Source organism: Pristis pectinata, chromosome 29, assembly GCF_009764475.1.
Source record: "Pristis pectinata isolate sPriPec2 chromosome 29, sPriPec2.1.pri, whole genome shotgun sequence".
NCBI lineage: Eukaryota > Metazoa > Chordata > Chondrichthyes > Rhinopristiformes > Pristidae > Pristis > Pristis pectinata.
The window spans coordinates 9,208,539-9,233,713 of NC_067433.1; the positions used below are offsets into that span (position 1 = coordinate 9,208,539).

At 46.9% G+C, this 25,175-nt stretch overlaps 2 protein-coding genes across 2 annotated transcripts in view; one reads left to right on the top strand and one right to left on the bottom strand.

Moving 5' to 3' along the window:
• LOC127584200 (G protein-coupled receptor kinase 5-like) overlaps window positions 1-15,024 on the top strand; it is a 165,262-nt gene extending 150,238 nt beyond the window's left edge. Inside the window, exons 14-16 of the mRNA XM_052040798.1 lie at window positions 1,615-1,752; window positions 4,694-4,825; window positions 9,422-15,024. Of these exons, the coding sequence (XP_051896758.1) occupies window positions 1,615-1,752; window positions 4,694-4,825; window positions 9,422-9,529 (378 nt within the window). The 3' untranslated portion in view covers window positions 9,530-15,024. The remainder of the gene's footprint in view (window positions 1-1,614; window positions 1,753-4,693; window positions 4,826-9,421) is intronic.
• A 6,183-nt stretch (window positions 15,025-21,207) lies between these two features.
• Window positions 21,208-25,175, bottom strand: part of LOC127584164 (protein transport protein Sec24C-like) — a 43,602-nt gene continuing 39,634 nt past the window's right edge. Inside the window, exons 19-20 of the mRNA XM_052040745.1 lie at window positions 23,465-23,554; window positions 21,208-22,708 (exon numbers count right to left, since the gene is read on the bottom strand). Of these exons, the coding sequence (XP_051896705.1) occupies window positions 22,568-22,708; window positions 23,465-23,554 (231 nt within the window). The 3' untranslated portion in view covers window positions 21,208-22,567. The remainder of the gene's footprint in view (window positions 22,709-23,464; window positions 23,555-25,175) is intronic.

Consider the following 25,175-nt stretch of genomic DNA (forward strand, 5'->3'; position numbering starts at 1 on the left):
GGGGAGACAGAATGGGATTGGGTGTCACGTTCTCTTGCATAAAAACAGCAATAACCACCACTGGTAATTCAATGAAGCACTTTGTGACTTCCTGAGGAGGTGAAAAGCACTAAATAAATGCAGAAGAAGTAACAGGGATGTTTATTGATGGTACTGCAGTAGATGATGTCTGTCATCATCCAGACAAAGGGAAGCACAAAGGAATAAAGGGACAGTGGTTATGTGGGAATGGACAGGTTTCTGTAGAGAGAAATGTATTGGGGTCCCTTTTGGCTCAATAGTAAGCCTGTTGCTTTTCATATACTATACAAATCACCAGGGCATGCAGACGAGGAGTAATGTTTTGAGCAGGGTAAATGAAACAAAACTTCGTATTATAATAAATAACAAGCAATTTAGAAGCTGACCATCTGCTGGAAGGGGCAGGCACAGGCAAGTGCAGTTTGATGCAATGGGCCTGAAGCACTTACAACACCCAGCATGTGACGGCAGTCTGACTTACATAGTGGAGACGCAAGAGACTGCAGATGCTGGAATCTGGAGCAACGAACAGTTTGCTGGAGGAACTCAGCGGGTCGAGCAGCATCTGTGGGGGGAAAGGAATCGGTTCTGTTGCAGGGTTTCGACCCGAAACGTCGACAATTCCTTTCCTCCCATAAATGTTGCTCGACCCACAGAGTTCTTCCAGCAGATTGTTTGTTGCTAAACTGCACAGTGTTATTTTGTGGGTAAGTCAACAACAGGAACCCGAGGGTACATTCTCATACATCCTTGAAGGTGGCAAGAAACATGAGAAAATGTCTAGTTCATTTGGGTCCTCACATTTGTTTGGCCATTCACTTGATAACTTAACATCATGTAGCCACTTAGTTCCATGTTGCTTAATACCTTTGACTGACAGCTATTGGTCTGAGATCTAAAATTAACAATTGACCCAGAACAAGTTGCTATTGGCAGAAAAGTTCTTCAAACTTCTACCATCCTCCGTGATAGAAGTGTTTAAACACTATTATAAATAGAAACAAGAGTACTCTGTTGAGCCCCTGCTCTGCCATTCAATCTTTTACCTCAGTGCCTCTCGTGTACATTAACCCCATATCCCTAAACTCCCTTAGTATCTAAAAATCTGTCTTGACTATACTGAATGATTGAGCCTCCTTTGCCCTTTTGGGAAAAGAATTCCAAAGATTCACCACCCTCTGGATGAAGAAATTCCTTCTGTCACACCTGAATGGCCAACCCCTTATTTCAAGCCCCTAGTTCTAAACAACCCCATCAGAGGAAAAACAGTCTCTGCATCTGCACTGTAAAGCCTTGCCAGAGTTTTCTGTGAGTTCACCTCTCGTTCTTTTAAACTCAAGAGAGTACAGGCCCAGTCTACTTACTATCTCTTCAGTGGGCAACTCTCCTCCTATCCCAGGGATCATTCCGGTGAACCTTAGCTGCATTTATCAGCTGGAAACTTGTGTTAGTTCATGTATTCTGTGGGCAGGATTGTGTTGTGACTGTGATGCAATACAACTCTTGGCCCAATCCATTTCCAAGTGTGGCTGCCCTTTCAATGACAGAGTTGTTCCTTTAATGGCGTGTCGTGTGTTTATCTTTAACCAATAGCCTCGAGCTGTCTACTGCAAGGATGTGCTGGACATTGAACAGTTTTCTACGGTGAAGGGGGTGTACCTGGACCAAACCGACAATGACTTCTATGTGAAATTTGCCACAGGCAGCGTTCCGATCCCTTGGCAAAACGAGGTCAGGTGCAAACCATCTCTCGCATGTATCACAGTTCAGTTGCAATGGTGGGAATTAAAGAGATATCAAAGGTGTTGGGTGAGGGAGAGCTCTAATAAAGTAATCCCAGAGTTTGGCATCAATCTTACCATTGAGCCAGCCTTTTTTGTTTAGAGTAATTGGTTTATTATTGTCACATGTACCGAGAGACAGTGAAAAACTTAGTTGTGCATGCCATCCATAGAGGTCATTTTAAAACGTCAGTACATTGAGGTAGTACAAGGGAAAACCAATAACAGAATGCAGAATATAGTGTTACAGTTACAGAGAAAGTGCAGTGCAGGTAGACACTAAGGGCCATGACAAGTTAGATTGTGAGGTCAAGAGTTCATCTTTATTGTACAAGTGGTCCCTTCAAGAGTCTTATACAGTGGGATAGAAGCTGTTCTTCAGCCTGGTGGTGCAAGCTTTTCAAGCTATTGTATCTTCTGCCCGATGGAAGGGGAGAGAAGCGAGAATGATCAGAGTGAGAGAGGTCTTTGATTATGCTGGCTGTTTTCCTGAGGCAGCAGGAAGTGTAGACAGAGTCCATGGCGGGGAGGCTGGTTTCCATGATGTGCTGAGCTGTGTCCACAACTCTCTGCAGTTTTTGCAGTCTTGGGCAGAGCAGTTGCCATACCAAGCTGCGATGTACCCGGATAGGATGCTTTCTATGGTGCATCGATAAAAATTAGTGAGGGTCAACATGCCAAATTTCCTTAGCATTCTGAGGAAGTAGAGGTGCTGGTGTGCTTTCTTGAACTACATCTCAAGCATGCACAAAGTCAGTCCTCTCCTTCCCTCAGGGATTCAGTCCAGTGACTGGTGGTCTTAAGAGTCGTACAGCACAGAAGCAGGCCCTTCAGCCCACTGGGTCCATGCTGGTCAAGAACCCATTTACACTCTTCCCATTTTTATTCTCCCCTCATTCCCATCCACACACTGACACACTCGGGACAACTTGCAGCGGCCAATTGACCAGTCAACCTATATGCCTTTGGGATGTGGGAGGAAACCGGAACACCCAGGGGGGAACCCACACAGTCACGGGGAGAACGTGCAGACTCCACACACTCAGCACCCAAGGCCAGGATCGAACCTTGGTCGCTGGAGCTGTGAGGCAGCAGCTCCACCCACTGCGCCACTGAAATGAACAATAAGCTTGCATTGTTTCTCCCAGCTCCTTCCTCATCCCGGCCCTGCTGCCTGCCTGTCACTGCCTGCGGTTCACACCCTACTGCTCGAGCTCCCGTTCTCCCTGAGCGCTGGACAGAGAGAGAGTACGTGGTGCAGAGCTCAGAGGGAGAGGAGGCACCTGACCGTGATCCTATAAAAGAGTCAGTCATAGACTGTCCAAGGTCTATTTCCTGAGGCTGAAAACCACTCCTACATCTGCCCCAATCATCCACTGCTCCACCCTCCCTATAGAATGTGTTGCCCTTCATTCTTTGTATGAGAGAAGTCTTTTCAGTGAGATCTGAAGAGCAGTACAGGTAAATGAGAACTTAGAAGATGAATGCACAATGTTGTATCGTGCCTTGTTTAATGGAGGTTTCAAACTGGTCACTTCACAATGATAAGGGAGCAAGGCCAACTCTGCACCTGTTGTCAACACTGATCTGCTGTGTCCTGTTGTGGGGAGTGGACAGTAACCCAGTCATTGCCTCAAGGGAACGAGTTCATCTGACACACTGCATTGGTTCCAGGGATTTATCTCAATAATATTGGCTTATCCTTATCACTCCTGAAATTACTCAGTTAGAGAATTGTATGCTTAAGATAGTAAAATAAATTCCATTTCTCGGGCACCTGGTCCAGGTCACTTTACTGAAAGGTGTTTGGGACATGGATAAATGCAGCACCTCTGTACCTTGGGCCCAGCTGGTCTGTGTTCAGACAAGACAAGCTCTTTATTAGTCAGATGTACATCGAAACACGCAGTGAAATACATCTTTTGCGTAGAGTGTTCTGGGGGCAGCCCGCAAAATGTCGCCACGCTTCCAGCGCCAACATAGCATGCCTACAACTTCCTAACCTGTACGTCCTTGGAATGTGGGAGGAAACCGGAGCACCCGGAGGAAACCCACGCAGACACGGGGAGAACGTACAAACTCCTTACAGACAGCGGCCGGAATTGAACCCGGGTCACTGGTGCTGTAATAGCATTACACTACTGCTACACTGCCGTGCCTGCGAGTGTCAAGCGAGTGTTCTTTCACCTTTCACTCCTAGGATGTGGCTGAAGTTCACTAGGACATTACCGCCCTGCAACAGTAACCCTGTTTTCCTTTCCTCGTTCATTAAATCTGTGTTTAATGTGAAACTATTTCTTGTTTTACCAGAATTGCAGAACTAATGCAGCAAAAACCAAATTCTCCCCAGGGCTGGAGTTTTTAAAAAATTTTTTTTTAAATTTTATTTACAGCGTGGTAACAGACCCTTCCGGCCCAACGAGTCCACGCCACCCATTTTAAACCCAAATTAACCTACCCGTACGTCTTTGCAATGTGGGAGGAAACTGGAGTACCCGGAGGAAACCCACGCAGACACGGGAGAACGTACAAACTCCTTACAGACAGCGACGGGAACCGAACCCCGATCGCTGGTGCTGTAATAGCATCGCGCTAACCGCTACGCTATCGTGCTGCCCCATGTATGAATAGTTGGTTATCACAAAGAGGACTCAGAGTCCACCCACCCACCTCCCCCCCCCCCCTCCCCACTACAATCTGCTTTAATCTGCCAAATGTTCAAGGCAACCAGCTCCCACCCTCCCCCCAGCTGCTTCCAGCCGTCTTGGACAGAGATAGCCTCCTTCACCGCACCCTTGCCATTCCCTTCCCCCCTGGAGAGGTAGCTGGAGCGGAGGTGGAGACACAGCACAGCAAAGTAATCTTTCTGTTTCCCCCCGCTCTTCGTGCAGATGATCGAGACTGAATGCTTCAAGGAGCTGAATGTATTTGGACCAAATGGAACCAGATCTCCAGACCTGGATTGGAACCTGCTTCCAGAGCCGCCCAAACGGAGTCTGCTTGACCGGCTTTTCCGACGACATGTAAGAATCTGCTCCCGAAACTTCAGAGCAAGATAAATTCTTGCTCACCTAAACCTTTTGAAATGTACCAGTTTGGACTTGTGCATCTGCAGTAGTGTTGAAACTGGTCTTGTGGCTATGCCTGGTCATTAAGGAGCAGATAGCAGTCTCCCACCACCCCACAGTACTGGAGGGCACAGTGGCACAGCCGGTAGAGCCGCTGCCTCACAGCGCCAGGGACCCGGGTTCAATCCTGACCTCGGGTGCTGTCTGTGTGGAGTTTGCACGTTCTCCCTGTGACAACGTCGGTTTCCTCCTGCATCCCAAAGACGTGTGGGTTGGCGGGTTAATTGGCCGCTGTAAATTTTCCCTAGTGGGCAGGTGAGTGGTCAGATCTGGGGGGTAGTTGATAGGAATGTGGAGAGAATAAAAAAAATTGGATTAATGTAGGATTAGTGTCAGTGGATGGTTGATAGTCATTGTTGACTTGGTGGGATGAAGGATCTTTTTCTCTGCTGTATTTCTCTCTGGCTCATTGAAGGTGGCTACACAGGTAGACAGGGTGGTTGAGAAGGCTTATGGAACGCTTGCATTTATTAATCGGGGTATTTGAGTGCAGGAGTCAAGAAGTTATGATGCATCTCTATAGAACTCTGGTTAGGCCGCATCTGGAGTATTGCATTCAGTTCTGGTCGCCCCATTATAGGAAGGATGTGGAGGCTTTGGAGAGGGTGCAGAAGAGGTTTACCAGGATGCTGCCTGGATTAGAGGGCATGTGCTATCAGGAGAGGCTGGACAAACTTGGGCTCTTCTCTCTGGAGCGGCGGAGGCTGAGGGGTGATCTGTTGGAACTGTATAAAATTATCAGGGGCATATATAGGATGGACAAGCAATATCTTTTTCCCATTATTGAGAAATCCAATACCAGAGGGCATGCATTTAAGGTGAGAGGGGGTACAGAACAGACGTGAGGGGAACGTTTTTTTACTGAGAGAGTGGTGGATGCCTGGAATGCTTTGCCTGATAGGGTGGTGGAGGCAAATACAATGGGGGCTTTTAAGAGGGGCTTGGATGAGCATATGAATAAGAGGAAAATAGAGGGATAGGGGCATTCTGTAGGTAGGAGGGAATAGATACGTCAGTAGAACATTGTGGGCCGAAAGGCCTGTTCTGTGCTGTACTGTTCTATGTTCTATGATGTATACAGGGAGAGCCACAGGCACACTCATCCCCTCTCCATCAGCCCAGAGTCCCATTCAGTACTGACATTCCTGGCCAGGGTAGACCCAGGTTTGAATTGAAGTAGTAGTGTATCTCGAGTCCAAAAAAAGAAAGCCCCGTGATGTAGAGTTTCCAGATCCATGCCAAATACTGATACCTTGGCACTCACTGAAACTAAACAAAACCAATTCTAAAGGATTGAATTACATCAGTGCGGGGAAGTTCCCCTTTCCAGCAGGGCATTGTCATATTGTCTCAGTGTTGTGACTTGCAAAGTGAACTGCGGTTTCCTCTAAATCATCAGTTCTGAGAACTCAGTGTGTGAAGTGACACTGAATGGTTTAACTCTCACTAGAACCTGGTTGTGAAGCGGTGAATCTTTGACGTATTGCTGTTCAGCTCCATTCCAATCGCAGTCCTTGCCCTATCTCTTGTTGAAGTCAGTCTTGTTGAAGGCAGGCATGGTAGTGTAGCGGTTCGCGGTTGTGTACATTCTCCCTGTGTCTGCGTGGGTTTCCTCCCACAGTCCAAAGACGTACGGGTTAGGAAGTTGTGGGCATGCTATGTTGGCGCCGGAAGCGTGGCGACACTTGCGGGCTGCCCCCAGAACACTCTACGCAAAAGATACATTTCACTGTGTGTTTCAATGTACATGTGACTAATAAAGAAATCTTAAGTTGATAAATCAGTTTATTGTTGTCACGTATTGAGGTTGAGGGTAAGACTATTTTGCATGCCATCAATGCAGGTCATTTCATTACAACAGTGTATTGAGGCAGTACAAGGGAAATCAATAACAGAATGCAGAGTGAAGTGTTACAGTTACAGAGAAAGGGCAGGCAGGCAGTAAGGTGCAAGGCCACAGGGAGGTAACTTGTGAAGTCAAGAGTCCATCTTATCATACAAGAGGTCCATTCAGTAATTTTATAACAGTGGGATAGAAGCTGTCCTTGAGTCTGGTGGTACGTGCGTTCAGGCTTTTGTAGCCCGATGGGAGAGGGGAGGAGAGAGGATGTCCAGGGTGGGTGGGGCCTTCGATTATGTTGGCTGCTTTACCGAGTCAGCAAGAAGTGTAGACAGAGTCCGTGAAGGGGAGGCTGGTTTCCGTGATGTGCTGAGCTGTGTCCACAACTCTCCGCAGTTTCTTGCGGTCTCGGGCAGAGCAGTTGCCGTACCAAGCTGTGATGCATCAGGGTAGGATGCTTTCTATGGTGTATCTACAAAAATTGGTGAGGTTCAACAGGGACATGCCAAATTTCTTTAGCCTCCTGAAGAAGTAGAGGTGCCAGTGCACTTTCTTAGCCATGGTGTCTACGTGGTTGGACCAGGATGATTTCGAGGCAGAAGCTCCTGTGGACAGGGAGAAACAATTTCTGCTAGTCAGGGACTCAGTCTGGGAGACAGGGTCTTAAGAATTGAAGACACGAGACTGCGGATGCTGGAATCTGGAGCCAAAAGCAAACTGCTGGAGGAACTCAGCGGGTCAGGCAGCATCTGTGGAGAGAAATGGACAGTCGACGTTTCAGGTCGAGACCCTTCATCTGGACACCATTCCTTCCACAGATGTTGCCTGACCTGTTGAGTTCCTCCAGCAGTTTGTCTCAAGAATTGGAACCAGGGTTTCAGGAGGGGTTGGGACAGTGGTCAGGGTGACACAATGGTGCAAATGGTAGAGCTACAGCCACACAGTGACAGCAACCCGGTGCTGCCTGTGTGGAGTTTGCACGCTCTCCTAATGATGTGCATTTCCTCTGGCTGCTCTGGTTTCGTCCCACATCCCAAAGATGTGTGGGTTAGTACTTTAATTGGCCACTGTAAACTCCACACCCCCCCCACCCCGCCCCCACTCCAGAGTGTGAGTGAGTGGTAGAATCTAGGGGGAGTTGGTGGAAATGTGAGGAGAATGCAATGTAGTGTAAACAGATAGCCGATAGTCATTGGAAGCTCGATGGGCCAAAGGGCCTTCTCTGTGACACTAGGGCCTACTTCTACTCGTAGAGTCATACAGAACAGAAAGAGGCCCTTCAGCCCACCATCTCCATGCTGACTAAGTACCTATCTATACTAATCCTATTTACCTGTACTTTTTTTATAGCCTTCTCTGTCTGGACAATTCAAGTGTTTATCCAGATACATCAGTACTGTGAGAGTCTCTGCCTCCACCACCCCCTCACACAGTTTGTTCCAGATTCCAACCACTCTGTGGGGGATAAAATTCTTCCTCAGATCCCCTCTAAACCTCTTACCCCTCACCCTAAACCTATGCCCTCTTGTTTTAGATACCAATTCTATGGTGGAAAGTTTCCTACTATCTGCCTTATCTAAGCCTCTCATACATTTATCAGGTTCCCCCTCAGCCTCCTCTGCTCCAAGGAAAACAAGCCCAACCTCTCCAGTCTCTCCGCATAACTGAAAGGTTCCATCGCAGGCAACATCCTGGTGAATCTCCTTCACACCTTCTCCAGTGCAATCACATCCTCCTTACAGTGTGGAGACCAGAACTGTACATAGGATCCAATCTGTAGCTTAACCAATGTTTTATAAAGTTTCCCATAACCTCCTTGTTCATTATTTCTATTCCATGCCGAAGGTTGCTCCAGATTCCAGCATCTGCAGTCTCTTGTGTGTCCTGTACATCATTTTATCTACCTGTGATGCCATCTTTAGGAGTCATTGAATATCTACACCAAGTCCCTCTGTTCCTGATGACTTCCGAGAGCTTGACCATCCATTGCACTTGTCCTACCCTTATTAGTCCTCCCAAAGTTCATCACCTCCCACCTGCCATTGAAATTTGAACTGATGAAAGGTCTTTGACTTGAGACGTTAGATCATTCTCTCTCTCTCTCTACCTCTGTGTCTCTCTCTGCCTCTCTCTCTCTCTCTCTCCCCTTCTCTCTCCCCACAGATGCTGATGAGTGTTTCATTTCAAATTTCCATCATAAAGAGAGGGGGAGAGAGAAATGCAGCACAGAAACTGGCCCTTCAGCCCACCAAGTTAATGCTGACCATCATCCACCCATTTACATTAATCCTATATTAATCCCACTTTTTATTCTCCCCATGTTCTCATCAGCTCTCCCCAGACGTATGATAAGATGGACTCTTGGCCTCACAGGCTACCTCGTCGTGATCTTGCACCTTATTGCCTGTCTGCACTGCACTTTCTCTGTAACTATAACACTTTATTCTGCATTCTGTTGTTGTTTTTCTCTTGCACTACCTCAATGCGCTGATGTGATGAAATGATCTGCATGGATGGCATTGCAAAAGTTTTCCACTGTAACTTGGTACATGTGACAATAATAAACCAATTTACCAATTCTACATTCACTGACACATTATCTGTGGTGTTTTGCTCTTGGATTATCACTGAGTTTCTTGTCTTTGTTTCAGGCGCACGATTACACCTTCAGTACAACCAACGCAAATTCCGGCCTCACGCCTCACGCAACCTCGAACAACACCGCGTCCAACACCGCCCAGACCCCTACAGTCGCCTGACGTCATCCGGAAATTAGGCCCAGTTTGGGACAGTTGCCTCCTCGTTGTCATCTCAGGTTTAACTTGGATGTAAAGAAAATAATGGCATTTTTACGTTGGTAGCGCAGTGAGAATTGAAACAGTGCTGCTGTGTGTAAATAGAAAGTGTAGTCTGAGGGCAGGACAAAGAAGACGTGTTTCACACAAGGTCCAGCCATGTTATGTCAACTTGATGAGCGCACACTTGATGATAAGGGGTGTGAATGTGATTCCTTCAGCATCTACTTGTACGGTCCCTTACTCGCCCTGGATTGTTTGTCCATTTCTGTTTGGATTGTCAGGCTGGAAATTCATTTGTAATATGTCCAGAACTACAGGACTCCCAAGGCAGGATTTGAACCCTAAGAGTGGAAAAAGAATTGGTGTTGTGTGGAGGTTTGTCACATGCCCTTGAATCCAGTGACATCCAGTGGCAGGAAGTCTGAATTGCAGTCTTCCCATTGAGTTGGGACCTCACACGTATCGTGGATGGTGTGAACGTTAATGAATCAATATTGCTTCCTTCTCCATTGGGCTCAACAGTGAAAGAGTCGCAGTGTCCTGTCTTGAATGATGTTGAACCTTAAAGGTAAATCCACAAGACCTGGCATTAGCCTGGGAAGTTGCCTCTGAGCTGATAGTCCGATGGTTCACTTGTCAGGAGGTGGCTGTCTTTATGTGGCTTAGAAGCAATATTGTCCTTTAGGGTGCTCCCACAGCCAGCGAGAGCAAAGGGTGCGGCCCAGTCAAGGTCAAAGAGTAAGGCAACATGTCAAAAGCCGTGGATTCGTAGGAGACTCAGCATGTTAAACATTAATGGTGCTGTCCACATTCGGACCATTTGAACCCCTCTCACTGGAGTTCAACGATCCTTTACTTTAGGGTAAAGGGAAGCCCTTCTTCCAACATTCCACCCTTAACCATGCAGGTGGGATCTTGCTGTGCCCAAAACGGCTGCCGCCACTGGCTTTAAAAATCAAGGCAGGTCACTGTGTCATTGTTGTCCATGGAAGGTGGAGATGGTTCTGACAGAAGGTAGTGTAAGGGTTTCCCCTCCTGAGTGTGTGGGTTTGAGCTCCACTGCACAGAGCCTGTAGCAGAAGAAGGCAGGCCCCACCGTTTTCAGTTGTGGAGCTGAGGTGAGTCATGGCTGGTTGGGAGTAAGATCTTCAGCCCATCCTGAGCTGTTCAAAGACAGGTCCTTCTCATTAAAACGGGAAGGATCTTCTTGTTGAGCCCTTTTACCGGCTCATTGTCATGGCCACTCCAACTGGCTCCTTGTCTCTCCGCCATCTTGGGTCTCTGTGCTAGTGCAACGAGCAATCCGCTGGAGGAACTCAGCGGGTCGAGCAGCGTCGGTGGGAGGAAAGGAATTGTCAACGTTTGGGGTCAAAATCCTGCATCAAGTGCCGACAATTCCTCCACCACCCACCCCCTCCCCCACAGATGCTGCTTGACCTGCTGAGTTCCTCCAGCAGATTGCTTGTTGCTCCAGATTCCAGCGTCTGCGGTCTCTGGTGTGTCCTGTGTCCTAGTGCTTTCTATGACATCTTATTTTGTGCAACTTGACTGCCGTTGCATTGGTGACTGCTCTTCAACAGGACGTTGTCATTCCCCTGGCACTTTGGGATGTCAGAAGGTCAGTGCTCTGGGCATTCCCTGCCTTTGACCACCGGGAGACCGTGAACAGATTCTGCGTACCCGCAGTTCCCCTCCTCCAGGGCCGTGCACGGAGAGTCCACGCTGGCTCTGCGCGTGTACCCTGGTTGGAAACCAGAGCCTTGAAGGGCTAAGGGTCAGCGAGACGCTAACATACCCAGGTACGGTGCGGACGCTTATGTTTCTGAACTACCTGGGTTCTTGGGGTCAATGGACAGGCACGCATCTGCGTCTGGAATAGAGACTAGGTCTTTGGACCACTCGTGGGGATAGGGTGAATGAACCTCCTTGGCTGGAAGGAAACCATCGCTGTCCGAGTCACACCAGTGGGGCTGACCACAAAGGAAGGCCAATGGAGTTGAGGGATTGGCAGTGCCCTGCTGTCCTGTGGCCAATGGAGAGCAGCAAGGTTCAGGAACAGAGAGGGGAGAAAGGGAGGACTTTTCCTGGTGTCTGACAGATGAATTGATCCTTCCCATTTCCCAGTGGCTACTGTGACAGCCAGACACCAGAGCAGGTCATTATGGAGTTACTGCACCCCCTGCTGGCGACTCAGGGACTCTCAACCCACTGCTGTGCCTCCTCTCGGTTGGAGAATGGGCTTGGAATACAAAGACTAGTTGTCTTGTATTCTGAATTTAGTAAATAATTTTTTTGTTCTGCCAAAGTAATATGTGTAAATTGCTCAATCTGTTGCACCAGTTTACATGTTTGTACATTTGTATCGAGCGTATATCAGGATGTATATGTTCGTCTGTGAAAGAGCTTAAGCCATGTGTTAGCAGTTTTTAAATGTCAGGGACTCATTCAGGATTGAAGCAGTGAAAAAAGTTGCATCTTCCTCAACATTGGAACAAATTGCTTGAGGAGCCAAAGCAATTCGATATACCCACGTTAGATGTTTATAGTTCCCTTTATTATGTTATTTAAAATTAATAATGCTGGGGGAATTTTTGACTTTGGCTTCCAAGTTGGCTTGGTGAACATTGTGAAGCAGTGGTTTCACGTGCAGGGCTGGACAGTCATCATTCAGAGGCAGATGTGCCCTGAGGGATGGTGGTCAAGCAGTTGTCTGCAGCTGCCCAAGGCAAGACTGGGATGTCCACATGAGAAAGGGTTTGTTTTAAGAATGAACTGAGGCATTTCAGATTATCCGCATTTCATCCCTTGACATCCTTCGTATCTAGAACATGATTTTACTGAGGGAAAACTGGTGCTAATTTATATAATCTAGAGCAGTTCAGCACAATTCTAGCACTGACCAGTTCCCAATTATTAGTCATAGAAAAATGAGACTTGGAAATATTAACTATACCGTGCAAACAAGAAGTCAGAAATAAGATAGAGGGCTGTTGGATATGGGACTGATCTCTGTGCAGGGCTCTTCAGTAAGCACCTCACAATTTATAATTGGTGTAATTAAGGTTAGCTTAGGTCTGTTCTTTAGCATTGACCTGTACACAGCCCATGCAGAAGCTCTCAATCTTTCGTACAAGACAGCAACACCACCAGGGTGTATCTGATCCTCATCCTGCAAAACGATGCTGGAGGAACTCAGGGGGTCAGGCAGCATCTGTAGGGGCAAATGGGCGAAAGGACTCTGTGCTGGCATGACTCACTAAGCTACTTTTTTAAAATTGCACCAAATAAAGACATTTTGGCCAGAGATGGCAATTTAGCTGTGAAAGAACAGCATTCTGCAAATCCTTTGGCAAAAATTCCCTGCAGTGTTGAAAAGATTCAAGATCATTTTCCAGCTTCCAGTCAGCACTTCCTGGGCAAGCTGCTGGGAGCATGCAAAGAATCCGAGATTTGAAAATCCCACAGTCGTCAATCCAGCAGATATAAATTACGTTTAATTGTGCAAAAAGGTGAAATAAAGATTAGAACATACATATGGGATTAAAAGAGCGACTTACATTGCAAAACACAAAATAAAATCTTTATTTTTTTTTCTTAAATTTGCAACATTCTAGTTTTTCTTTAGGACTGAGAATCATTACTCAGGGCCAGAAAAGTGCTTCAGCAGTAAATAACTGTGCATGTTGTTGGAACAATTAGTTGCTCCTGATTAGTGCTGACTGAGAATAATAGATAAATAGTTAAAAGTTCAGACCAATTCAATGATTCTGTGTTGATCTCGACGGGAAAGACCCCGATAGCAGGCATGGAAGATGAGGGTATTCGTGCTGCTGTTGAACGGCCTGATGTTGCTGTCAGTTCTGCGAGTAACAAAGGTGAGTGCTGACAGCTGTTGTTCTCCTCTCCTTCCCTCAATAACCATACAGTGTAAAAGTCTAAAACACATTCAATGAAATCTCTACACACACAGAGTCGATCCAGGACCCGGCCAGTGACAACATGTCCGACAGAATCAAACATGTTAGACAAATCTACAGAAACAACCACGATGTCCTTAATATTTCTTTTGGCTCCCAATAACAAATTAATAAGAAATCCTATATTTTAATTGCAATCAGGGCTTACAATAATAAAATGTTTCTGAAGATCATTAATATAAATAATGTCCATCAATCCTCTAGCCAAAATTTTAGTAAAAGTTCTTCGAATAATCAACCCAACAGTAATTGGCTGCCAGTTATCTGGACATAAGGGACTGCAGATGCTGGAAATCTGGAGCAACACACAAGATGCTGGAGGAACCTGGGGGTCAGGCAGCATCTGTGGGGGGAATGGACAGTCGACGTTTCGGGTCGAGACCCTTCTTGGCCTGGACTCAGTCTTGACCTGAAGCGTCGACTGTCCATTTCCCTCCATAGATGCTGCCTGACCTGCTGAGTTCCTCCAGCATCTTGTCAGTTATCTAGATGATTTAATTTAATCAGTTTGTTGATTTTGGGAATAAGGACACTGTGGCTGTTTTTGAGACTTTGAGGAATCTTCCTTTGCTTAATTAACAAAGTAAAAATACTTGTTTGATTCTGGCCCCTGGTGGTGGTTCCTTTTTGTTGCAGTTTGGGGAGGAGGTATTGGAGGTCGATCCCAAAAGCTCAAAGCACAGGTGGGACAATGAACCAGCTCAAAGATGAGTCGATCTCCTCCACAAAAGCTTGGGGACACTTCGATGCCGTTAACACCAGGCCCGTGACTAGTTTGCACACCTGACCTCTGCAGTTTCCCACCAGCAAGGCGAGCTGTGCCTTCAGTTGGTTCCAAGTTGTCAATTGACCAGAATCAGAGGGAACACAAAACAAAATGGTTACGCTTCACCTCGAGAGTCTGCTGGAGGTTCTTGCCTGATATCTAGTGTTCCATGTTCAAAGACTCTTTGGTTCATGGTGCAATGATTTGGAGTTTTTATTTTATTTGCTGACCTGTGTATTGTAAAATGGCGAAGTCCAGTTTTCTTACTCAGTGTACCTGCACCCTTCCCACTTTCCAATCCTTCCTATGAGATTTGCAAGACCAATGTCATTGGAATGGCCAAAATGTGTCCAGTTGCTAACCACACAGTCTCGCCTCCGTTCCCGATCTATATCACGTAACATCAAGTCCACCAGTAAGAGCAATGGTACTGAAACCATGTTATCTAAAAGAATTGAATAAAACTGAGTTGTGATGGGGTATTACAGTCTCACTGTAAAGGCTATAATATGGCCTCTTTTAAAGTGTCTAGAGAATGTATCAGAGGAATGTGTTCTTTTTAATATTGCATTCAGTGCAAGTTTGATCTTGTACAATATAGTGACTGTACATACGTTGTATCGATGAATGCCGTTCTCTTTGTGGAATATTCACAGGTGCCCATTTCATTGGGATCCTATAATGTTGCAACTATTAAAAGCCTCAAAAGTCAAGTTGGGCCAGTGTACTCACCAACCCACCAGACAGTGCATTGCACAGCAGGGAACTCTTGTGGATGAACACATGGTTTATACGGATCTAGACTTCCTCTCTCACAAGTCTCTGGAGACAGCAATACATCGCTCACCCAGTCATCCTGCTGCTAGTCCCGGGATGGCTGGCTTGTTAAGTATTGTCTTTGGTTTGGCTAGACGTGTGCATTTAATAAGGGAGAAGGAGAACTGTCTCCGGGTGCTGAGAGAGATGCACGTGGGTGATGGGTAGACTCTGTCAAAAGGTGGAGAGGTAAATTTAAAGCTTGGTTGAAGAAGAGAGGTTTTAAGTGGATGTTTAATCTAACCGAGTGTGAGGTGCTGCACTTTGGGAGGTCAAATGTAATGGGGAAGTACATAGTTAATGGCAGGACCCTTAACAGCATTGATGTACAGAGGGATCTTGGGGTCCTGGTCAGAGCTCCCTGAAAGTGGCTGCACCGGTTGATAGGGCGGCAAAGAAGGTGTACGGCATGCTTGCCTTTATTAGTCGAGGCACTGAGTTCAAGAGTCAGGAAGTTATGTTGCAGCCTTATAAAACTGCGGTTAGGCTGCATCTGGAATATTGCATTCAGTTCTGGTCGCCCATTTATAGGAAGGATGTGGAGGCTTCGGAGAGGCTGCAGAAGAGGTTTACCAGGATGCTGCCTGGATTAGAGGGCATGTGCTGTGAGGAGAGGTTGGACAAACTTGAGTTGTTTTCCTGGAGCAGCAGAGGCTGAGGGGAGACCTGACTGAAGTCTGTAAGATTCTGAGAGGCATGGATAGACACTGGTTTCTTTTCCCCAGGGTTGAAATGCCTAATACTAGAGGGAATGCATTTAAGGTGAGAGGGGGAAAATTCAAGGGAAATGTGCGGGGCAAGTTTTTTTACACAGAGAGTGGTGGGTGCTTGGAGTGCACTGCCAGGGGAGGCAATTATGATAGAGGTGCTTAAGAGACTCTTAAAGGGGCATGAATGTGCAGAGAATGGAAGGATATGGACATTGTGTAGGTGAAGGGGATTAGTAAGGTGTTTAATTAGTTCGGCACTACATCGTGGGCGGAAGGGCCTGTTCCTGTGCTGTACTGTTCTATGGATTCTGGATTCTGAGATGGTGGGGGTGGGGGGGAGTGGCTGGTGGCCACCAAAGGTAGAAGGGTCAGAGTGGGAGGATTTTAGTTTGAACAAGGGGGATTGGTTGGGCTGGAGGAGATTACAGAGGTAGACGGGGGTGGCTGTGGAGGGAGTTGAGAATGAGAATATTAACGCAAAAAACATCGTCTTGTTGGGAAGTTGATTAGTAAACATACTGTTTTGGGTTGATGCCCTCTGATTAGAATTTAAAACTTGAGGGATTGGTAGATTAAGAGCCAGTGCAGGTCAGAAAGGATGAGCAGAGGAGTGGGTCGAGGTGTGGCATTGGTATCAGGCAGGTGACGGGAGCGAACCCTTGCCACAGGCAGGGCTGTATTCACCTACTGCAGCTGAGATTAGGTGAAGGCTGAGGTTGAAGCGTAAGGGGTGAGGGTGGGTGTGGGGAGGAACAGTCATTGTGATGTAGCATTACGATGCTGGAGGAACTCAGCAGGCCAGGCAGCATCCGTGGAGAAAAGCAGGCGGTCAACGTTTCGGGTCAGGACCCTTCTTCAGGACTGAAGATAGGAAAAGGGGAAGCCCGATATATAAGAGGGAAAAGCAGAGCAGTGATAGGTGGACAAAAGAGGGGAGGTGGGGTGGGCACAGGGTGGTGATAGGTAGATGCAGGTAAGAGATGGTGATGGGCAGGTGTGGGGGAGGAGGGGAAAGCAGATCCACCGGGGGATGGGTCAAAGGGAAGGAAAGGAAATGGTTAGGAAAGGGAAGAGAAGCATGGTGGGGAAGGGGGTGGAGATTACTTTCCTAACCTTTGACCCATCCGCCAGTGGATCTGCTCTCCCCTCCTCCCCCGCACCTGCCCATCACTATCTCTTACCTGCATCTACCTATCACCACCTTGTGCCCACCCCACCTCCCCTCTTTTGTCCACCTATCACTGCTCTGCTTTTCCCTCCTATATATCGGGCTTCCCCTTTTCCTATCGTCAGTCCCGAAGAAGGGTCCTGACCTGAAACGTTGACCGCCTGCTCTTCTCCACGGATGCTGCCTGGCCTGCTGAGTTCCTCCAGCATCATCGTGTATTTTCATCTAGATTCCAGCATCTGCGGTCCTTTGTTTCTCCATTGTGATGTAGCAGATGTACAAGTGGAAAATTTGTTACTTCATAGTTTCTTAAAACATTGGAGGCCATTCAGCTCATTGAGTCTATGCTGACTCTCAGAGCAACACTACCTTTCCCATTCCCCCACTTATTTCCCTGAAAACTATTCCCTCTCGTGCACAATCAACACCCAGATTTTCCTGCCACCCACCCACACTAGGAGTAATTAACCTATCAACAAACACGTCAGTATTGGTTTATTATTGTCACTTGTACCGAGGTACAGTGAAAAGCTCGTCTTACAAACCGATCGTACAGGTCAATTCATTACACAGTGCAGTTACATTGAGTTAGTACAGAGTGCATTGATGTCGTACAGGTAAAAACAATAACAGTACAGAGTAAGGTGTCACAGCTACAGAGAAAGTGCAGTGCAGTAAGGTGCAAGGTCACAAGGTAGATCGTGAGGTCATAGTCCATCTCATTGCATATACATTCCATCTCAATAGTCTTATCACAGTGGGGTAGAAGCTGTCTTTAAGTCTGGTGGTACGTGCCCTCAGGCTCCTGTATCTTCTACCCGACGGAAGAGGAAACCAGAGTATCCGGGGGAAATCTCCATGGTCACGAAGAGAACATGCAAACTCCACACAGACAGCACCCGAGGTCAGGATCGAACCTGGGTCTCTGGAGCCGTGAGGCAGCACCTCACAGCTGTGCCACTGTTTCAGCCTGAAGGACGGAGCTCGAGGCACAAGGTAGTGGTCATATCTCTGATTTTTTTTCAATGGTCTGCTGGGGAAATTGTCACTCATCAAGAAGTGGTGGAGAGCTGAAACTATTTGTCTTCACACATCTGCCTTGCATGTGGGAGCTAACCCACATCTGTATAAAACCAGAGGTGGTGAAAGAAGGACCTCCTCCAAGGAACTCCAGAGGTGATGGTGCAGAAGCAAGAAGAAAAGTCACTGCTGGAGGTTCAAAGGCATCAAAGATGGAGCTGAATCTGTTCTGAAGCAGGTTAGTGCCACAAGAGCAACAGGAAGGCAGTTTGAAAGTGCTATACTAAATGCTTTGGAGAGGTTTGTTTCAGAAATGGTTAGAAAAGAGAGATCGCTGGAGGCAGGGGCAGGGATGTGAGTGGTAGGGAGTGCAAGGTAGGGGCAAGAAATACCCTCGGCTCTAACTGAAATAAGGAGATTACATGGCTTTGAAAAGCTCACGGTGCAGGTAAAATATTGATGTGGATAAAAGATTGGCTGGTTAGCGAGAAACACACACTGGGTATAAATGGTTCGTTCCCCAGTGGGCGAGGTGTAATGAGAGAGTGCTATAAGGATCAGTGCTGGGGCCTCAACTTTTACAATTTAGATAAATCACTGGGATGAAGAGGTATGGTCAATAAATTTGCAGATGACAGGACATGAGGCTACAAAGGGATGTAGAAAGACTAAATCAGTGGCCAAAGATCTGACAAATGGAGAATAATGAGAGTGTCCCATTTTGGCAGAAATGAAAGCTTATTGGCTAAATGGTGACAGATTACAGAGCTCTGAGATGCTGGGGATCTGGGTGTCCAGGTGCATGACCGTTGAGCAGAATGCTTTACTTTATTGCTAGAATTGAGTACAAATGTAGGGAAATTATGCTTCGGTTATATATGGCATTGGTGAGACCACATCTGGAATATTGTGTACAATACTAATGTCCTTATTTTAAGGCAAGATCTAATGCATTGGAAGCAGTTCAGAGGGGGTTTGCTGAACTAATGACTGGAATGCATGAGTTTCCTAATAAGGAACGATTGGAAGGGTTAGGCTTGGATCTGCTGAAGTATCGTGGAGTGAGAGGGGACTTGATTGAAACATACCTGAAGGATCCCATAGATTGAGGAAACAATGTTTCCTCCTGTGGGATAATCTAGAGTTTGGGATTCAGTGTTTAAAATTTAAGGTATCTTTATTAGTCACATGTACATCGAAACACGCAGTGAAATGCATCTTTTGCATAGAGTGTGTGGGGCAGCCCACAAGTGTCGCCACGCTTCCAGAGCCAACATAGCATGCCCACAACTTCCTAACCTGTACGTCTTTGGAATGTGGGAGGAAACCGGAGCACCCGGAGGAAACCCACGCAGACGCGGGGAGAACGTACAAACTCCTTACAGACAGCGGCCGGAATTGAATCCAGGTCACTGGCGCCGTAATAACATTATGCTAACCACTACTTTAGGGGGTCAAAAGAGAAGAATTTTTTTCTGTGGGGGTTGTGAATCATTGGAACTCACTCACACCGCAGGCTGCAGGAGCAATGTCTTTGAATACCATTAAGGCAGAGCTAGGTATATTGTTGATGAGCTGGGGGTGGGGGGGGGTGGGGTGGTGAAAGGTTACCAAAGAGGATTGCAAAGAGCTGCTTACAGGCACATCTGCCATGAACATATTGAGTGGTAGAACATGCTTGAGGGGCCAAGTGGCCTACTCCTTTCAACTATTGGGATATGCGTAGACACCACAGAAATGGCCATTTAGCCCACCTCTCATCTAGATCTATCAGCATTCCCTTCTCCCTCATGATTGACAACCTCCCCTTAAATGCATCAATACTATGCCACTCAACACTCCCTATGGTCACAAGTTCCACGTCCTCACCGCTCACTGGGTAAGGAATTTCTGCTGGATTCCCTCTTGGATTCTTCAGTGACTCTCTTACATTGACAGCCTTAGGTTATGTTCTTCCCTGTCCCTGGGAACATTCTCTCTGCATCCATTATATCAAAACCTTTCATCATTTTAAAGATCTTGGCTGCCTTTTCTCAAAAGTGAGTCAGTCTGTTTACCTCTCCAAATTCTTCTCACCAAAATGTATCATCTTGCCTTTATCCGTGTGGAACCTCATCTGCTGACTATTTTATCTATTTTGGAAGTTCACTAACGTCTTCCTCAATATTAGTCATTTCCCTACAACACCCCCCCCCCCACCCTAAACCCATCCCCCTCTCAATTTGTTGTCATACTCAAATTTAGAAATAGTGATTTTGATTCCAAAGGCTAAACCATTATTGCAAATTGTAAAGAGCTTGCAGTCCCAGTGTGGATCCTTGTGGAACATCACCACACCTTCCACTATGAATAGCTTCCCTTTACTCCCAATCTCTACACTCTGTCCTGAAGCCAGCAAGTAATCCATTCTCCATGAGTCCCGGTGCAGCGTTTCGACCCAAAAGGTCAACGATTCCTTCCACCCACCACCTCCCCCTCCTCCCCCTCCTCCACCCCACCCGCACAGATGCTGCTCGACCGCTGAGTTCCTCCAGCAGATTGTGTGTTTCTCCAGATTCCAGCATCCGCAGTCTCTTGCGTCTCCAAGCAATCCATTCTGTTACCTGTCCACTGACCACATTCATTAGATGTTATGGTGTATGTGATCAAAAGCCTTCTAAACAAAACCTAGATAAATTACATCAGTGCTGTACTATTGCCTACCCTGTATCTGCTTCAAAAAGTTCACTTAAGTTTGTTCGAACAGAATTTTTCCTTTTCAACTCCATGCCGACAATTCACTTCTACCCTTCTTGTTTCTGGATGTTCTTCTATTCTCTCCTTTTGTAGGAATTCCATTACTATCCTACAACTGACATGAAGCTAATTAGCCAATAATTTTCCAGACATGTTCTAACACTCTTCTTAAATATAGGTATCACATTAACTAGCTTCTAGTTTTCTAGTGAATTATTAAATGCATGACAATGGTTATTTTATCTCCTGGATTCCATTACAAATATGGATGCAATCCATCTGGACTTTTCGTCCTCTTGGGAGTTTAGAACACAGAACACTACAGCACAGTACAGGCCTTTCGGCCCACAATGTTGTGCCGACATTATATCCTGCTCTAAGATCTCTCTAACCCTTCCCTCCCACATAGCCCCCTATTTTTCTATCATTCACGTGTCTAAGAGTCTCTGAAATGTCCCTAATGTACCTGCCCCCACAACTTATGCAGGCAGTGCGTTCCACACACCCACCTATACCTTATGTCCCCTCATGTTAGCCATTGTCACCCTGGGAAAAAGTCTCTGATGGTCCACTCGATCTATGCCTCTTATCATCTTGTACACCTCTATCAAGTCACATCTCATCCTCCTCCTCTCCAAAGAGAAAAGCCCTAGCTTGCTCAACCTGTCCTCGTGAGTTTGATTTGCTTATTTAATATTTTCCCCTTTTCTATTTTAAATGCACTTATCTATCTAATCATCCAACATCGTGTTGATGTGTTCCATCTCCCTGAAAAATAGCAAAGCAAAATAATGATTTGATATTTTTGCCATCTCCATGACAACTATGGTATTGTTCTCACTGTCCTTTGGACCTTTTCCCATCCCAACTCTTCTTCCAAAGGATGTGATTGCAAGACTGCTATTTTATGTTCCTTTTTATGTTCATCGTTGCTGCCTGTTTTACTTTTTTTTTTGCTGTCATGTTCTCTCTTATCACAGACTTCTCCGCTGTCTGCATGGCTGAGGTCTGCCCCTTTCCTTAACCTTAATTCTTCCCATCTGTCTTTATTGATGCATGGAGGCCCATGACTGTTTGGTCTTTAAGTGGAATATTTATCTTTTTCACTCTGAACACTGTTCTAAATGTTTCTTCTTGTTGCTGTTCTCCAGTTGATCTTCCCAACTTCTATTCAGAGCCAGGGAGGCCACGGAGTGACTTTGTTGGGTGTGTATCAAGTGGAGGATTAAGGAAGGAACAGGCCAGAAAACTTGGCGGGGAAGGAGGGCAAGGTGATCAGAGATGAAGGTGAACGTCAAGGATGAGAAGTTGCTGGGAGGAGGAAGAAAGCAGTGTCTTGGTAAGAAATTTGACACGATATTTGAGGATTTTTACCCAAATCCTCCAACATACATATATGTCCTCCCAGGACATAGGTGGCACTGGGAAGGACAATATCCACAGTGCCACGGGGCCCAGCGATAGTGACGGAACAGCGATGTATTTCCGAGTGAGGATGATGTGCAACTGGGCCGGATCCCTGCGAGGTTTGTGTTCCCATATTCTAGCTGCCCTCCTCGGTGGTACGGTTCATTGGTTTGGGAGGTGCTGTTGGAATAGCCTAGGCAAAGAGCAGTGGTGTACGGGTGGTGAAGGGAATGAAGTACAGAGTGGAAGTTGCTGAGCTTGTGTGTGTTACTGAGGATGTACTCAGCTAAGCAAGTGGTGGATATTGCCTCAATATTTATGTGGTTGCTAGTCGAGAATAAAGAGGAAGCAAGAAAGGATGAGCAAGACTTGTTGTGAATTGAGCTGAGGCGACAGAGGCTACTGCAGTGAGTGCTGGATTGTGACATGGATATGATAAAGGAAGTCTGCGTAGGAGGCTCCCCCGCTGGGATTCTTGTCTTCAACCAGGAAATGCTGGAATTGGCTCTCTGAATCATCTGCTTGTTTCACGATGAGGAACTGGAAAGGCAAGTTACATTGTGTGTCAGACTTTGAGCCTTGGGGTATGTATGGAGGGAAGGGAGAAGGGGAGGGGGAGGGGAGGGGAGGAGGGAGGGGGAGGGAGGGTGGGGAAGGGGGGAAAGGGGGAGAGGGAAGGGGAGGGAGGGTAGGGGAGGCGAGGGGGGAGGAAGGGGGAAGGAGTGGAGGGGGAGGGAGTGGAGGGGGGAGGGGAAGGGTAGGAGAGGGGAGGGGGGAAGGGAGAGAGGGGGGAGGAAGGAGTGGAAGGGGATGGAGTGGAGGAGGGGGAAGGGGGTGGGGGAAGGGTGGTGGGGGAGGGAGAGGGGACATGGAGGGGGGGAGAGTGAAGGAAAAGGGGAGGGAGGGAGAGGGAAGGAAAAGGGGGGAGGGGAAGGGGGAGTTGGGAGAGGGGGGAGGGAGAGGGAAGTGAGGGAGAGGAGGGAAAGGGAAGGGAGGGAGAGGGGAGAGGGGGAGGGGTAGGGGTAGAGATCGATAGGTTCCTGAATGGTTAGACCATCATGGGGGAAAAAAATCAGCTGTTATTGAATGGTGGAGCAGACCCGATGGGCTAAATGGCCTCATTCTACTCCTATATCCTCATGCTCGGAGGGCCCACAAATAAGCCCAACCTGTGACTTGCCCTGCTCTGTCCAACCCATCTCCTATCCCACCCCCTACCTCTGGTGTGCCAACTACAGCCCCAGTAACCCCTCCGTGCTGACGGTCCCATTTCCAAGAGCAGGATGCAAAACTTGCCTTCAGGAATCTCGACCTCTCTTTGCGGATCCTGTCGATGACACTTCGGATCTGCCGGGAGACGGGGTTATCCAGTGCAGGGAGGGAGCCCTGAAACAGACCGAGGGGCATCATTGAACCAAACGTTTCCCTGGAGATGCAGTGCCTTCCATTCTTCTCCGCCCAACCCCTCCCCACCCCTCCTGCGGGACAATGCCTGCATTGAAACCCCAACACATGTCCACAAAGGGCTCAGGACTCTGCATCTTGAAGAGGCAAAAACATTAGGAGGCAGATCATGTTCGATTGGGCAGTTTGTTTAAATTCAAAAGGGCCAGGGATCTCAATGCCAAATTGGGGAGGTCAGAGAGGGAGTGATTCTGCGGACCGAAGTTAAAAGTGACTGAAGGCTTGAGCTTGCACCCAACTTGTGGGAAGAATGAATTAGGATTAGTGTAGGGTTAGTGTAAGTGGGTACTTGATGACCTCAGTGGACTGAAGAGTCCCCTTCCGTGGTTAATGTTCTCTGGCACAAATTTAAATGGAGTTTCCTCAATGCGTTCACCTGTGTTTTTCTCCCCAGTACAGTGGAGACCATGTTATTGAGCAGCAGATACACAAAAAAAATTCTGCAGATGCTAGAATCTGAAGCAATACACTGTATCCTCCAGATACAGTGGATAAATGTAAAGAAGTAAATATGATTTGCTGTTGCACTAGAAAGCACTGTCTTGGGAAGACAGGAGGTAAAAGTGCAGGTGATGCATCTCTTGATGCCTGAGGGCATCACCTGATAAATGAATCAAACCTCATGGCCCGCATCCTCGGCCTTAATGGGACAGGTCACAGAGATAATGGATGCCTTGGCTGGAATCTACCAAACTGTTCTGGATTGACGAAAGTTCCCAGAGGAGTGGAAAGCTGAAAATGTAATGCCACTATTCAGGGAGGGAGAGGAACACCGGCATCTGTCATTGGGATAATGCTGGAATCCAGGGTGAAGGTGGTAATAGGACATTTAGAAAATCATAAGACTGTTAAGCAGTGTCAATACAGGAATTCCCGTTTGACACATTTGCTGGACTTTGTGGATGTAACAAGCAGGGTGGATAAAGGGGAACCAGTAGATGGAGTGTATTTGGAATTTCAGGCATTTGATAAGGTGCCACACAAAAGGACAGATGCACAGGATGAGAGTGCATAGGCTGAGAGGGTAGAGGAGTGGCTAACTAACAGAAAACGATGGTAGGATAAATGGGTCATTTTCAGATAGTTACTAATGTGGGTGTCACAGATATCACTGCTGCTTCAACTATTTATATTGATGACTTGAGTGATGGGAATGAATGTACTGTAGTAAGTGGGGTGCCACAGGGATCAGTTCTGAGTCGTCGACTCTTCGTAATTGATACTAATGAGGTACCAAGTGTACTGTGGCCAAATTTGTGGATGATGCCAAGTTACGTGGGTTATTATTAACAGAAATGCTGGAAGAACTCAGCCAGTCAAGCAACATCTGTGAGAAGAGAAACTAGTTAACATTTTGGGTTGTGGGCCCTTCCTCTGAACTGGGGGAAGAGTGTTGGGTTTACAGCTTTCAAAGCAGAGCGGTGGCAAGGAGTGAGGTGCAAGACAGAAGACTCTATGGAAATAGGTTAAGACAGATCAGGTGATAAGGTGCACGAGTATTGACCATTTGCAAGTCATTTTAAAGAACAAGAGAGGGACATAA